This window comes from Tenrec ecaudatus, chromosome 3 (assembly GCF_050624435.1).
Source record: "Tenrec ecaudatus isolate mTenEca1 chromosome 3, mTenEca1.hap1, whole genome shotgun sequence".
In the NCBI taxonomy this organism is placed as follows: domain Eukaryota; kingdom Metazoa; phylum Chordata; class Mammalia; order Afrosoricida; family Tenrecidae; genus Tenrec; species Tenrec ecaudatus.
Genome location: NC_134532.1, coordinates 119,257,907 through 119,274,817, shown reverse-complemented (window position 1 = coordinate 119,274,817; position 16,911 = coordinate 119,257,907). Strand labels below are relative to the sequence as shown.

General features: G+C 42.6%; 1 protein-coding gene across 1 annotated transcript in view; it reads right to left on the bottom strand.

Moving 5' to 3' along the window:
• The window catches only part of SLC39A8 (solute carrier family 39 member 8), an 86,227-nt gene that overhangs the window by 54,685 nt on the left and 14,631 nt on the right, over positions 1 to 16,911 (bottom strand). Inside the window, exon 3 of the mRNA XM_075543987.1 lies at positions 1,447 to 1,609. Coding sequence (XP_075400102.1) covers positions 1,447 to 1,609 — 163 coding nt within the window. The remainder of the gene's footprint in view (positions 1 to 1,446; positions 1,610 to 16,911) is intronic.

Below are 16,911 nucleotides of genomic sequence, written 5' to 3'. Positions count from 1 at the left end.
CATTGTGAAAAGTATACTTCTCCAGGTTTACATACATATGAATTTTATACCAAACACAGGCTTGTTTTCTTACTTTTTTTTTCCTCATTTTTTAAAAAATTTTTTACATTTTATTAGGGGCTCATACAACTCTTATCACAATCCATACATATACATATACATACATCAATTGTATAAAGCACATCCGTACATTCTTTGCCCTAATCATTTTCTTTCTTTTTTTTTAAAAATCTTTTTATTGGGGCTCATAAGGCTCTTATCACAATCTGTGCATACATCAAATGAGCAAAGCACCCTTATACATTCGTTGCACTCGTCACTCTCATAATTCACCTTCCACTTGGGTTCCTGGAATCAGCTCGGTTTCCCTTTTTTTTCCCCCATCCCCCTCCCTCCCCGATCCCACCCCTGGTCCCTTGATAGTTTATAAATAATTATTATATCTTATCTTACACTCCCCGGCGTCTCCCCTCACCCGCCTCCCCCTTGACAATCTCCCAGAGAGGAGGTTACACATAGATCTCCGAGATCGGTTCTCCCTTTCTACATGCCCTTCCCTCCTGGTGTCGCCTCTCCCACCGCTGGTGTTGAAGGGTTCGTCTGTCCTAGATTCCCTGTGCCTCCAGGGACATTACATTTTAATGTCTTACTGTAAAGGCACTAACATCTAAGGAAAGGAACATGTGTTTCATTCTGTTGTGTCTCAGGTTGCTATGAGTCAGGGTTTCGTTCTGTTGTGTACCGGGTTGCTGTGGGTCAGAATCAGATTAATGACAGCCAGCAACAGCACCTTAATAATTACACTTAATAAGTTTGGGGATTTTCTTTAAATTATGAAAATTGAAGCAATTCAATGTTTTAAGATTTACTCTACCAATATGTTGTTTCTTGACAAACCCACTGATAATTATAATTTTAAATACTATGATAAGAAAAGGTTAATATAGGTTAAATGATCAATTATGAGCCAAATGTTTAATGTGCAATCAATATGAACACCATAATGTGTATAGTATTTAAAATCAGGAATTAAATTTTATTTACATTTCCAAGGTATTGCAAATATAATTTTGATTCTTCAAATGAGAAAGGGCATAATTTCTAAAGCTTCAGTGGTTTCTGATAGTTCTTATTCCAAATACTTTCAGAATATAAATATTTTTAACCAGAAATTCTGGTAACTTCATGGTTATACATTGGTCAGCAATTTGAAACCGTGAAGCTCTCCACTGCCATAGTAAAGACTTAGCGTCTCAGAAACGGCCCTCCTGTCCTACAAGGTCAATCTGAGTCTCAATCAACTAGATGGCAATGAGTTTGGTTGATTGTTTGTTTGTTTAATCTATATAGACTAATTCAAATCAGAAAAAGAGACATGCTAGGTTCACTTCAATCTGAGCAATAAAATTTTCAATCAAATAGGAGGGGGGAAATAACTCAACATACCTTCTGAAAGACCTGGTTTTGTTTGGTGCTTCAGCCTAGCCTCACAAGGGTGAAAGCTCAATTGCTGTAAGACTGCTGGACAGATGATAGAGAAATTAGAGCTGGTTATCTGGGTAGAATTTGAAAAGCCATGAAGGATGAAGATGTCTTCAGCAGATAAACACTGAAAGAATAAACAAAGTAAAATAAAAATGTTAATATCATTAATATCCAAGCAAAAACTGTTAGAAAAGACTATTGTATCTTAACAAACATCATTTAATTTTTATACAAAAATCCACGACATTAAAATATATGGGCCTCTATTTTAGCAAATAGTGAATCTGGAGAAGTCTCCAGTCTGCAACCTAACCTATTGACTTGGGACCTGCCAGCCTTCATAACTACATGATCATTTCCTTGGAACAAATTGGTAGTCCAAGGCCACCAGTCACTCCCTGGGAGAACGATCAAGCAACCTACCTCCAGAAAGATTACAGCCTATAAACCCAGTTGGGCAGTTCTATACTGTCCTATAGGGTCCCTGCAAAGCAGAATCATCTTGACAGCAATGAGTTTGTTGTTGTTGTTGCTGCTCCTCCTGCTGTTGTTAATGGTAGTCTATTACCTTAGCTATGAATTGTGTTGATAATTCCAAAGTTGATGATCATGGTTTCAAAATGTAAAAAGGAAAAATATACTATTGCCTTCTAATTGATTCTGATTCCTGGCAACCCCAATAGTAGAAAAGAAATACCATTGCCTTCAATTAGTTTTTAATCATTTTATTGGGGGATCTTACAGCTCTTATAACATTCCATACATCAATTGTATCCAGCATATTTATACATATATTTCCATCAACATTTCAAAAACATTTTCTACTTGAGCCCTTGGTATAAGCTCCTCTTTTTTTCTCCTCCCCCCCACACCCTCCCACCCTTGTGAATCCTTGATCAATTATATATTGTTATTATTATTTTCATATCTTACACTGTCCATTGTCTCCCTTCACCCACATTTCTGTTATTCATCCCCTTTGGGGGGAGGGGACAATATATCCAATCTTGTGATGGATTCCACCTTTCTCTCCCTTTCCCCTCCATGGCCATTCCCCTATCCTCATGATAGTGCTGCTCCCACCATTGTCCCTGAGGGGTTTTTCTTTCCTGAATTCCATGTGTTCAGAGCTCTTATCTGCACCAAGGTGTGTTCTCCAGTTTAGCCAGACTTCTAAGGTAGAACTGGGTCATGATAGTGGGGGTGGGAGGGTGGGGGAGGAAGTATTCAGGAACTAGAGGAATGATGTGTGATTCATCGGTGCTACACTACACCTTCATCAAATCATCCTTTCCTTATAACCCTTCTGTGGAGGGATATCCAATTGTCTACAGATGTGCTTTGGGTCTCCACTCCAACCCTTCTCGTTCGCATAGATATAGTTGTTTGTTTGTTTGTTTCGGATCTTTTGATACCTGATACCTGATCCCATTGACACCTCATGATCACACAGCCTAGTGTGTTTCTTTCATGTGGGCTTATTTACTTCCCTGCTAGATGGCTGCTTGTTTGACTTCAAGCCTTTAAGTCCCCAGATGTTATATCTTTTGATAGCCGAGCACCAGCCACTCTCTTCACCACATTTGCTTATACACCCATTATGTCTTTGACAATTATGTTGGGAAGGTGATTATCAAAGAGTGTCAGGTTACCAGAACAAAGTGTTCCTGTGTTAAGGGAGACCTTAAGTAGAGGCCCAAAAGCCTTCTGCTATCATTGTACTTAACATATAAATATATGTACATTGGCCTCTATCCCTTTCACTATATATTTACATATATACATGCCTATAGCTATACTCTATAAATAGCTTTTTCCTCCCATTTCTTTTCTCTATTTCCTTTCACCTTCCTTTTCTCTCACTATCATGCTCATCCTCCATTTGCCTCTCAGTATTTCCTCTCAGATACATTACACTGGCTCAAACCCCATCAGGCCTTATACACCCTCCTCACTAATCTTAGATTTCTAATTGTTCCCTTATGTCTGAGTTTGTTGGATCTCCACTTCCCTTCCCTGTCCCCTACTTACCCATGTCATGTCCCCCTGGAACTGTCAGTCCCATTGTATTTTCCTCAGGATTGTTCATCCTGCCTGTCTTATATAGATAGACATAGGTCTACTGCCTTCAAATTGATTCTGATCCCTGGTGTACTGGACTGGATATGTGCTCCACTGGGTTTTCAGTGGCTGGCTTCCAGAAATAGATCACCAGCCTTTCTCCTTCAGTGTATATGGGCAGACTCAAACCTCTACCCTTAAAGTTAGCAGCCAATCATGCTGACCACCCAGAGATAAACAATTTTGGCTTCAGGAGATCATTACTGCCAATAAAGGTGAAAAGAACATAAGACACACCAAGATGTATGCAGATGTCAAAAACAAATATGACAACCTTAGGGAAAATGAATATGCAAGACCTGTTCCTAATGCCTAACCACAAACCTAAAAACACAATTTCCTATTGAACCTACTCCCTTTGGGGTTCAGGGTAATGAGTGCTATGTTCCACCAGAAGGAGGGAGCAGCAGACACAGTGGCCTGTGGGCAGTATTTCTTCAGGCCTGCCATAAAGGATAAGAAAGTAATGGAGAGAGAAAACAGGTCTCTATAAAACAGAGACGAGAAGGTGGGTATAGGTATCCATCACCATAAATCCACCGAGGAGCATAATTGCTATGATCAAAAATTGCGCGGCGGATTTGGGTTGCCTGCCCATCACCTGATTCCAAGAAGAAATAGGTATAATAGTCCCAAGGCAAAGCATTACTCTTGCCTGTAAGAAAGGCTTAACCTACTTGGACTTTAAGTTCCTCCAACTGAAAAATTGAAGGTAAAGAGCAGGATGCCTGGATTATTTCCAAAGTCTTCTCCAAATGTGTCATTCTAAGACTTGCTAAAAGTTGATGACGCTTCTGCAGTTCTTATCAGACTCAAGCTGTGTGGCCCATTAGCAACTCATGAGATCTCTTTAATAAACCACAGAAAAAATGTTTATGAAGTACATTAAAATATAACAGAAATTCTAGAGGGCACTGCATCTAGAATAGATCGAACTTTATAAACATACTTGCACATATATGAAATGACCCCATGTAAAATGTCTTTCTCTATATAAAGCCAGTCAAGAGTTGGAACAATCCTTCGGCAGAGTAAAGACACTGTTCTACAAAGAGGCGGAGGAATGAAGGGGGTGGGAGGCAGTGTGGTCAAAAGAGCAAATAATCAGTACTAACGACAGCACTGCGTCCAGTCCTGGCTGAACTGCGCAACGTGGGTGTGGAGCAGGAGGCTGTGGCTGCGCAGGCACCACCGCCCCACACCAGGAAGAGCACACAAGTGAAGAAGGAACAAAATGCAGGCCCTCGCTTTCTGCTCAGAGGAAGCGAATGGAATACTAACTCATTCCCAGACCTAACTCACCGTCATGGCGTTGATTCCCGACTGCAGACATGAATTGAATTAATGGTAGGCCTGCTTTATCTAAGTGATCTATGAAGAACTGCCTATTTTTGCTTCAAACATTCTTTATTTTAATTATCCCTTGACTTAACACCCTTGAACCTGAAACAAAAGGCCGTTGTTGAAGAAAGGGCGGTGTTTCCCACATGGGGACAAAATGGATGAGAGCCCGGTGCCTCAAGAGTGAGAGTCACGAGGGAACCGGTTCAACCACTACCCCAGGAAGTCCAACCACCGGACAAGAGGTCTCCCTCACCTCGACTGCAAACAATGGACCAGCAGGAGCACCAAGTGCTTCTTGGAAATGACTTCAGGGTGCTGACACTGACACTGGAGTAGGTGCCTGCATGGGACTCAGCGTCCTCCCCAGCTCTCTCACAAGAGAGCAGGAGCAGGTTTTTCCTCTTTGCCTCTGTTTGATTTCCACTACGTTCTTTCTTCCTCAAGGGTGGCATCTGAGGCTCGCTGTGGCCTTTTGAGCTTTCGTGCTGTCAGACTTCTCTCCAGCCTGCAGATCCCTAACATTAAGGGGATTGTCTCTTTTTCTAAAGACTTCTTGCTAAACGTTGAGTTAAACTCCTGTTTGCTACTTATTTTCTTGCTGTAGTAAGGTCATCTCAAATGGCCTTTCTATACATCTCTGAAAGGAAGGTAGTAGTAGAGATAAGAAAGCACAAACGCACTCGATAAATAAGATACCAAATTGTTTTAGCAAGCAGCGCCACTTATGTCTTCTGCTGCCTCTCCGGCTCTTTGCTACCTCAGCAGTTCTGACTAGCTAGGTTTCTCTGCTTCTTTTTGGTTATGTTTGTGCAAATGCTGGAGAGTAGTATAAGGAGAGAACAGGCAGACGATTGGGTAACTTAGGAAAGTTCTTCTCTCAGCAGTTTCGTACAGTTGAAGCCTGTTTATAATCAGTGTCAAAGTTCATGACAAGATGTGAAAGCAGACACCTTGGATGCCATGCGTGAGCATGTAAGTATGCTAAACAGTGTCATCAAGTCGATTCCCACTCGCGGGGATCCCGCCTATTGTAGAGCAGAAATGGATTCCATAGGGCTGTTAGGGCTGCCACCTTTCAGAAGAAACCAATCCATCCTTTCATCTAAGGCACACAGGGGTGGCTTCAAACGGCCAACCTTTTGGTTAGAAGTCGTGTGCTTAACCAGCTGTGTTACATAATGCCTCCTGGGATGACACTACCCAACACTGGTCTGTTTCCTCCACTCAACAGATATTTACTGGCCACAAAAATCCTGGCATGAGGGCTTGGTGCCCCAACAGTCTGGGCTCAAAAACACTCCTGAAGGTCAACAAACATTCCTTGAACTAACTACAAGCTTTTCTTTCTTGTTGTATTTGGTCTTCTTTTTTTGTCATTGGTTTGTTGTGGCGGTGGTTATTTTGTTGTATATTGTTGCTTGGTTTTGATCTGTCTTATCTTTGTGGATGTTATTATCTCCACAGGTCTGAAAACAATGGGAGCGACAGTTCCGAGGAGACATGGGAGATGGGGAGGTGGGGGAAAAGGTAGTGGTGTTAATGAACCCAGGGACAAGGGAACAAGTGATCCAAATAGGTGGTGAGGAGGGTGTAGGAAGCCTGGTCGGGCGTGATCAAGGGTAATGTAACCAAGAGGAATTACTGAAACTCAAATGAAGACTGAGCATGATGGTGGGACAAGAGGAAAGTCAAAGGAAATAGAGGAAAGAGCTAGGAGGCAAAGGGAATTTATAGAGGTCTAAATAAAGCAAGTACATATGCAAATATATTTATATATGAGGAGGGGGAAATAGATCTATGCGTATGTATTTATAGGTTTAGTATTAAGGTAGCAGATGGACATTGGGCCTCCACTCAAGTACTCCCTCAATGCAAGAATACTTTGTTCTATTAAATTGGCATTCTATGATGCTCACCTTCCTGACACAATTTCTGAAGACAAAGAGGGTTAATAAGAAAATGTGGTCAAGAAAGCTGATGGTGCCCGACTATCAAAAGATATAGCGCCTGGGGTCTTAAAGGCATGAACGTGAACAAGCGGCCATCTAGCTCAGAAGCAACAAAGCCCATATGGAATAAGCACACCAGTCTGTGCAATCACAAGGTGCAGAAGGGATCAGATATCAGGCATTATCAGAACAAAAAAATAATATCATTGTGAATGAGGGGGTGGAGTGAGGAGTGGAGACCAAAAGCCCATTTGTAGGCCACTGGATATCCCCTTACAGAAGAGTCTCGGGGAGGAGATGAGCCAGTCAGTGTACGATGTATCAACAATGAAATATACAACTTTCCTCTAGTTCCTAAATGATTCCTCCCCGCCCACTATCATGATCCCAAATCAACCTTACAAATCTGGCTAGACCAGAGGATGTACACTGATACAGACAGAACTAGAAACACAGGGAATCCAGGGTGGATGATCCCTTCAGGATCCGTGGTGAGAGTGGCGGTACTGGGAGGGTGGAGGATGGGTGGGTTGGAAAGGGGGAACTGCTCACAAGGATCTACATATAACCTCCTCCATGGGGAACGGACAACAGAAAAGTGGGTGAAGGGAGACGTCAGACAGTACAAGGTATGACAAAATAATAATTTATAAATTATCAAGGGTTCATAAGGAAGGGGGAGCAAAGAGGGAGGAAAAAAATGAGGACCTGATGCCAGCGGCTTAGGTAGAAAGCAAATATTTTGGGAATGATGGGGGCAATGAATGTACAAATGTGCTTTACACGATTGATGTATGTATGGATTGTGATTAGAGTTGTATGAGCCCCTAATAAAATGACAAAATTAAAAATCCTGGCACTAGTGACAGCCAAAGTGGAAGGTGGGGAGAGTTGAAGGATGACAACAAAGACAGAAATAGGGCAAAGATAAATAATGCACAGATCTTCCATCAGAAGGCTTCACTACTATCTATAAAAGTGGAGCGAACATGGTAAGGTAACGATAGACACAATGACAAAGTACTATGGGCATTCAGGAAGAAAAGGGGGTAGGCCAAAAAAAAAATGACCCTGATTATAGAACTCTGAGATCATAGAAAGAGGACGGGTTTCCTGGTGTGATGTGGCACCTGAGGGAGAGGAAGCAATTAGAGGTAGAAGGACAGCCCTGGAGATTTTAAGTCCCAATGCCATGCCAGGGAACACGGAGATGAAATGACCAGTGAAATTTATCTGCCCAAGGTTGAGGTCAGAAATGCGGGTGCTAGTCTTCTGCAAAACAGAATAGCTAAGTGGGAGGAAGGACAACATCAGAAGGGAAATTTTAAGAACTGCAAGCAAAAGAGTTGGGACTACTCCCATCATCGTTTGTGCATAAGTTGGAAGAAAAGGAGAGAGTGAAATGAAAAGCAGGGAGCAATGTCAGCTAGTAAACTGTAGTGGATACCTAGCCTAAGATCCCTACCCCTTCACCCACTAACAGGCCACCTCATTTCCTGGGAGATGCTTTCTGTATGAGTACGGGAGATAAGAGGGGCAATTGACCAGGGAACACATAATGCAGACTTATCCCCTCTCTGGTAAAGCTATGGAAGAAGTCCAATCTGATAGGTCATGAGCCTGGGGCACCTTGGCCACTCATTGTCACCATGTGAAAGGAGGCTGACTAAGAAACAGAGCAAGACAGATTCCCATAGCTCCAGGAATCCATCCCCGGCATACAGCACACCTACAGCTAAGTCCGTCCCTCGGTTCTTCAGTTCCCGGAGTCAAAGAGGCCCTTGCTGACTCGGGCAAGTTAAAACTGAGGTGCTGTCACTGACAAATGAAAAAGGCCTGTTCCCCACAGAACTGAATATGCAAAGAGAGTTTCTGTGTCTTACTCGAAAGCTGGGAGCTCAGGTCCAACCAGAGGTACCTCCCACGACAAGACTGGTGACATGCTTCCAAAGGGTCACAGTCTTGAAAACCCTCTGGAGCAGTTCCACTCTGCGCCTGGTGCATCGCCTTCGGGTTGGGCTACTACACCTGGTTCATCACCTTCCTGAGACATCGACTGAGGGCCTCACTCACCACCTAGATTCGTTCAGCTTTGCATTCACTAGCCTGTGGTGTTCCTGGTTCATCCTCCTGCTTCCTGCTTATCAGCCCCTGGAGCTACCTGAGTGAGGAGAAGCTTCTAGCTGACATCTGACCCCCAGACTTAAAGCAAACAGGACTTCCCCATGCCTACAACTCTGCGGGCCATGTCCCCGATCTAAGTGTCTTTCGGGATGCATACACATGCACGCATCGCTGGGTTGGCTTCTCTAGAGCATTCAGGCCAACACAGGGGCATAGTAGTCTAACTGGGGGATTGTTCATTTTTGCCACTGGGTATGAAAGTGAGCCCTTTCAGAAACAGTGTCAGAGGAATCCCAAGACCATTAAGAAAAAAAAGAGCCAAGAAGGAATGTGTGAGAGATCTGCCTAAAGCAGCAGCAGCAGCAGAGGCCAGAGCACCAAGACCATGAGACACAACAAAGGAATAGCATCAAGACTTGGAAGCACTTCCCAGACCACAGAACTCGAGCGGCTGAGTGCCATCAGGCAGGGGACTGGCTTGTCAAGGGGCATGCCCTTTGGACATTTATGGATGCTAATGGAGCTTTGAAACTCTTTCCCAGGCAGGGCAGAGGCCTGGGAGCTATGTGGCTGAGAGGCAGGGAACCAGAGAGAGAAGTGTCTGCAAGCAAAGATCAAGGCAAAAGAAGTACATCCTTCCCATTTTATTACCTGTTCATGTCCCTATTAAGCTCCATAGTCGGGAGTATTGCTGTGGGTTCTGTGTTGCCACAGTGATGGACTACTGAACCCAGCAGCGAAGTGAAATGCCATGGGAGGGACTGTTGACAACAGAATCGGTCAGATGAAGGAGGTTAGAGGTTTGTCAAACCGCTGCATCCTAGGAATCATTCTTGGGCAGATATGCAGTTGAATTCTTCTTCCTGCTTGTATAAGTGGAGGTGCTGGTCAGACGTGATCCCTACGCCATTTCTTAAAGACACTGCTAGGTATAGAGTTAAAAAGCTAGGTAGACGGGAGCTGCTTACAAGACTCAGTGTCAACCAACATGGTAATGAAACAACAAATCCGGGCAGATTTCCTAGCCTGTAAAATAATGGAGCCACCCAATCTGTCAATTCTGCTGCAAAGTCCAAAGGGGAACCAGTGGCCAAAAAATAAAATAAAAAGGAATGGGGGTGGGGGGAGGGGTTCTAGAATGCAAGTCCAAAGGAGTACTACTTAGCCTCTGTTTGCTGGATGACTGGTCTGCCCTGTCCTCCTCTGCTGCTGATTGTTCCAGCGTCTACAGGAACTGCCCTCTCCTCCTAGAAACCGGCCATATATGCCCCAGAAGATGAAAGCTGTATAGCCTGCGCTTCCCCCACACTACAGGCAAGTGACAGGTTTGCCTTCATGAAGAGGTGTCACAGGTAAGAGGTCTAATGAAAACCCATCTTCATCTATTCAGCTCTCACTGCTTGCTGGCTCTATTCATCTATTCCTTCACCAGACATGCAGTGGTTACAATTTGTTTGGACCGGGTGTTCTGGAAAGTGCTGAGAATGAAATATAGTTACAGCCTTCTACAAGCATACCATTCCCAAGAGAAAATAGATGCACAAGCAAGCAAGCTAATGCAGTGTGAAAACTGGGCACTTTAGGCATTTTGAGATAAGAGAGGAGTCATCAAGGAAGGCTTCCTAGAGTTCTTGATACATGCGATGAGCTTGAAATGTTAAGAGATTTTGATGGCTAGGGAAATAAGGTAATTTATGACCCTCATAATTAAATAAAGAAGAAATTAGTAATGCAAGAAGCACTAATGTAACTGACAAATGAATTTATAAACAACAGTTATTATAGGAGTTCTGAGAAGCCTATGTAGTAGGGATCATAATATACACTTGACATGTATCCTCTCCTAATTTCCACACCATCTGTTAAAGTGGATCTGAGGAGACATCTAAGATGAAAAACTTCATGGCTTAGAAATATGTTTCCCAAAAGAGAAAAACATACATTATTTACAGAATTCAAATCCAGATTTTCACATGTCTTCTGGCTTCTATGTCCGTGCTCTTGCTGCTACACCCCTAGGAGTTAGATAGTTGAACACGAAGACAAACTCAGATAATGAAGAAAAATATTTAGGCCGGAATAAAGAATGTATTATGTTGCTTCTAAAAGTAGTTAGTGTTATGGAATTTAAGTACTCTTAGATCATATTTAGGATCCTACCCACAAGCAATTCTAAAATTCAGACAGCAGTCAAGTTTTCTCACCATGGTGAGAATTACTCATGGTCATGATTCTCTTTCTCCCACTGTGCCCTTCTATCCATCACCCAGTCAGGGAAACGTCACACTAATGGGCAACAGCCGCATACAAGCCAGAGAAACTAACAGACCAGAACTGAGCCCAGCACTCTCAGCCACATACCCAGGGCTCTGCCATTGCCAGAACGGCCTCCTGTAACAGGGGTGCCATCTTGATTGGTTGACACAAGGAATGATTTGTTTCACTATTTGTTGTTTTAAACCCAGAGTTTTGGGGGCTCAGAAAAGTCGAGTTTTGGATTCATCAACCTGAGCTATTGTCACCAAACCACGAGACCAACACGGCTGGCCACAGATGGTTAGGAATGAGAGGGGACGGTTCAGAGTGACTAACAGGATGGGAAAGAACTCTCTGGGATCCTTAAACACACATATGCATTAGTGTTTGGTAATGTTAACACTGTGTGCCTGGCAGGATGCATTGCTCAATAAATATTTGCTGAATGACTAAATCGTTCACTGTTTTTATAACATTTTAAAAAATCAACTTGCAAAAAGACATTGAGTTTATATTAGCAGCCTAACATGAGAAATCAAAATAAAAGAAGCACAAAACTTTCATATACATAAAATATACATGAGAGCGTCACATATATAACTAGCTGGCCCATGAGCTCATGAAAAACCTTCAAATGTTTAAATTTTAAAAGCCCATTTGAGCATAACAATTGAGAGGTCATTTCTAACGTGTGAAACCAATGAAAAATTACACCAAAATAATGTTATAAAACTGGAGATTTACGTGTTTCAAACCGGTAATGAGGCCATTCGAAGGAGGAGAGATGAAGGAAATCTCTTCCAGATTTGTCATTGATGCAATAACCAAACTACATAACTTTAGTGAGGAGAAATTTAAATGACATTTCCAAAACCTCTCTCCATATTGAGGTAAATATGTATATCTGCAAGTACAGCTAATTACCATCGAGTTGATGCCACTTCGTGGCATGTCCATGTATGTCAGACTAGAACTGTGCTCCCTAGGGCTCTTCAGTGACTGGGTTTTCAGAAGGACATCGCCAGGCCTTTCTTCAGCGGTGCCTCTGCATGGACACCACCCTCCAGCCTTTGGGTTAGCAGCCTAGCGCATTAACCATTACACCACGCCGGGACTCCGTGCATCCTGAATCACCATCTTCTCCCAAGCTTCTCTGGAAATCACCACTCTTAAATTGGTCTTCAAAGTTAACCCTTCATTATCTTATGACGGTAAAATGAGGAATTTTCTACGGTTTCAGTAAATGAATACTCTAGAAAAATAATCTCCAGATTCAAGGAGAGTTTTAATTTCAAGTGATCCAATCTCTATTTCTGTTGGGTTCATTTTTCCCTTTGGTTTTCTTATATGTCTTGCTGGTGTCACTGATACTGATACATAAGCAAGCCCAACTCTCTCTCTCTCTCTCTCTCTCTCTCTCTCTCTCTCTCTCTCTCTCTCTCTCTCTCTCTCACACACACACACACACACACACACACTCAAAGCTCTTCTTCAAGGGAACAAAATATTCCCTTTGCTAGATATATTATGCAAAAGAGAAAATGCTGTCATTTTTATATATTTACAAGGGGGAAATCTTATTCTGGAACAAAATGTATGGAATGACATCGCTGGTGTGAATAAGGTTAAATGCAATCCATAGAGATACGCTGTACAATCTTATCTCTGAATGGCAACATCATGAGTGATCCTTATGTCGACCTTTCTGCTTCGTTCCATTTTCCAAAGTTCTAGACAATATACATTAATTCCTATCTCAATTAGGGGAAATTTTTTTAATTGTGGGTTTTTTTCTTAATAACCTTTTCTGGGTACGCTTAGCACATACACATAAAAATGTGTGGAATGCTTAAGAGTTTACAAAGCAAAGAGTAAAATAAAATGCTGAACGCTGCAGGAGACTTTTTAAAAGAGGCTTTAAAAGTTTTATGGCTTTATCATAGCTATTGAGGAGTTTACCGGTCCTGTCTCATTCCACATTCAATTTCTCAATGGCTTCTGACTTCAAAAAGCTTGGTAAGTGTCACTCCATCTGGATTCCTAACTTCCTGTCTCTCACCTGCATCCAAATGGCACTCAAGAGATGGTCTCCCAGGCCATCTATTTGCTGCCAAGCTCAGAATGCCTTTTGGTCTCTGCTCACTGAAGATCCTTACTCACTCCCTCTTGAGATGAGGTGTGGAGAGCGCACCTCTTCCAAAATCGGAGGATTGGGTACGTACCACCAAGGATAGCTCATGCACCACAGGCCCAATGGCCCAGAGATTATCAAAATATAGCCTATGAACTGCTGGGATGCCCAAGATTCTTCTAACGCCTAGGGAAAGTCAAAATAATTTTCATAATACGACTAATATTGTGTTTGTCTCTTTCCTTTTTCTTCATTCACAAATTTTAAAAAATCATTTTATTGTGGGCTCATACAATTCTTATCACAATCCATACACACATCAATTGTGTCAAACACATAGGTACATTTGTTGCCATCATCATTCTCAAAACATTTGCCTTCTACTTGAGCCCTTAATTTAGGCTCCTCATTTTCCCCCTCCCTCCCCACTACCCCCTCCCTCATGAACCCTTCATAACCTATAAATTATTATTATTTTGTCATATGTTACACTGTCTGACAACTCCCCCCGCCCTCTTCTCTGTTGTCCATCCCCCAGGGAGGAGGCCATACATAGATTATTGTAATCGGTTCCCACTTTGCACCCCACATTCCCTCCACCCTCCAGGCATCACCACTCTCACCACTGGTCCTGAAGGGGTCCTCTGTCCTGGTTTCCCTGTGTTTCCAGTTGCTATCTGTACCAACGTACATCTTCTGGCCTAGCCAGATTTGTAAGGTAGAATTGGGATCATGACAGTGGGGAGGGGGGGGAGAAGCATTTAAGAACTAGAGGAAAGTTATATCTGTTTCACCGTTGCTACCCTGCACCCTGACTGGCTCATCTCCTCCCCACAACTCTTCAATTAGGGGTGTCCAGTTGCCTACAAATGGGATTTGAATCTCCACTCTCCATTCACCCTCATTTACAATGATATGGGGTGGTTTTTTTTCTTTGATGCTTGATACCTGATCCCTTGACAGCTCATGGTCACATAGGCTGGTGTGCTTCTTCCATATGGGCTTTGTTGCTTCTGAGCTAGATGACCACTTGTTCATCTTCAAGCCTTTAAGACCACAGACGCTATTTCTTTTGGTACCCAGACACCATCAGCTTTCTTCTCCATATTTGCTTATGCACATATTTGCTTCAGTGATCGTATCAGAAAGGTAGGCACCCCCCAATATGATTTTTTTGTTCTTTGATGTCTGATAACTGGTCCCTTCTACACCTCGTGGTCACACAGGCTGGTGTGCTTCTTCCATGTGGGCTTTGATGCTTTTTAGCTAGATGGCGGCTTATTTATCTCCAAGCCTTTAATACCCCAGATGCTATATCTTTTGATAGCAGGGCACCATCAGCTATCTCCATCACATTGCTTATGCACACATTTTTCTTCATCAATCGTGTCAGGAAGCTGTGCATCATGGAATGCCAATTTAATAGAACAACGTGTTCTTGCATTGAGTAAGTACTTCACTCACAAATTTTAAGCAGCGTTTTCTCAAGGTTGCATAAATGTCTTCAATAATTTTTAAGAGTAAAAAGTGTACCATGGATGGCTAAAATACTAAACAAATCCGTGTTGGGAGAAATATGGCAGGAATGCTTTTTCGAGGCAATGATAGCGAGACTTTGTCTTACATTCTCTAGGCATATTATCAGGAGAGACCAATTGCTGAAGAAGGGCATCATGCTTGATAAAGTAGTAGGGCAGTAAAAAAGGGGAAGGCCCTCGACAAGATGGATGACACAATGGTGACTAGAAGGGGCTCAAGCACAGGAACAATTGCAAAGATGTTGCAGGACTAGGCAGTATTAGGTCTTTTGTGTACAGGGTTGCTATAACTTGGAACCAATTCAGTGTCATCTAATAATAATATAATTTTAAAAGTATACTTGAGCTCTATTGTGGCCGCATTGTTCTCATATGTCTTGTATTTTCCCTTCATTAGGACTACTTTCCCTAGAATTCTGATACTCCGCCTCTCAGCCAAGCTAACCAACAACGGGCAGCATTTCCTTCTGTTGTATGATGGGGTCGCCCCAAGTTAGGGCTCATTTGAGGACATCTAACAACAATAATGAGGCACCAACAGAGTACAGCGATGTGATAATAAATCAGAGCTTTGACCTAAGAGCAATGCACGAGATGAAAAGAGTGTCAGAAAAGACGGCAGGTACCCTGGTGCCGCAACACAGCAGACATTTCGTGAGCACGTTAGGCATGCCAGGCACAAGACTGACTAATGAGACCCATTATCTGATTTAATTTCCACCATTATCCCATGATGTGGGTATCATCTCCCCCATTACACAAACTAGAATGCTGGAGTTTGAGCGGTTGCATGTACACTGGTACATATGAGGGCTGGAGGCACAGGGAATCCAGGGTGGATGATACCTTCAGGACCAAGGGTATGAGGGGCAATGCTGGGAGAGTGGAGGGTGAGTGGTTTGGAAAGGGGGAACTGATTACAAGGATCCACATGTGACCTCCCCCCAGGGAGATGGACAGCATTGAAGGGGGGAAGGGAGACTCCAGATAGAGCAAGATATGACAAAATAACGATGTATAAATTACAAAGGGCACATGAGGGAGGGGTTAGCGGGGAGGGAGGGAAAAAAAAGAGGACCTGATGCAAAGGGCTTAAGTGGAGAGCAAATGCTATGAGAATGATTGGGGCGGGGAATGTATGGATGTACTTTATACAATTGATGTATGTTTATGTATGGATTGTGATAAGAGTTGTATGAGTCCCTAATAAAATGTAAAAAAAGAAAAGAGGAGAAAAAAAAGAAAATGATTAGGGCAAAGCTAGTACAGATGTGCTTTATACAATTGATGTATGTATATGTATGGACTGTGATAAGAGTTGTATGAGCCCCTAATATAAATTGTTAAAAAAAAAAAAAGAAGAGAGATTTAGAAATCATTGCAATGGGATAAATTGAGGAACGTGCCATAAGAAGCCACAGAGGATGAAAGCGCGTCATCACGGCTCGTTGGTGCCATCAAGAGCCACCTCCTTTGTCAGAGACCAGGAGAACAGGATGTTTCCTAGCTGCTATGACTGAACGTTTTGATCCGAGATTCTACAGGGAAAAAATGCAGAACACAATTTCCAATTCCAATGGAATGCAGACTTTACGGATGCTGTCATGATTGCTGGATGAATCCCCAAAACTATTGCTGACATCATTCTTAAATCTTATGCCTAAAACCAATAATATCCTCCTGACGTCTTCTTTTAACTACATGACAATGTAGCTGTAGCTAGTGAAGAAAACCTATAGTGAGCATCGTGCTCTTTTAAGAGTTACCTATGCGGAAACGAACTGATGACAGCAACTAGAAAGATTAGATAGGAAACCTAGGGGCAATGAGTTCATTAGGAAGGAATGGTTTGGAAAAGAAAGCTGGGAGCAGCTGCACAAATCAAAGTATGTAACTACTGTCACTGAACTGTACATACAGGACACACAGATCTCCCGTGTATGACCTCAACAACAGAAAACAA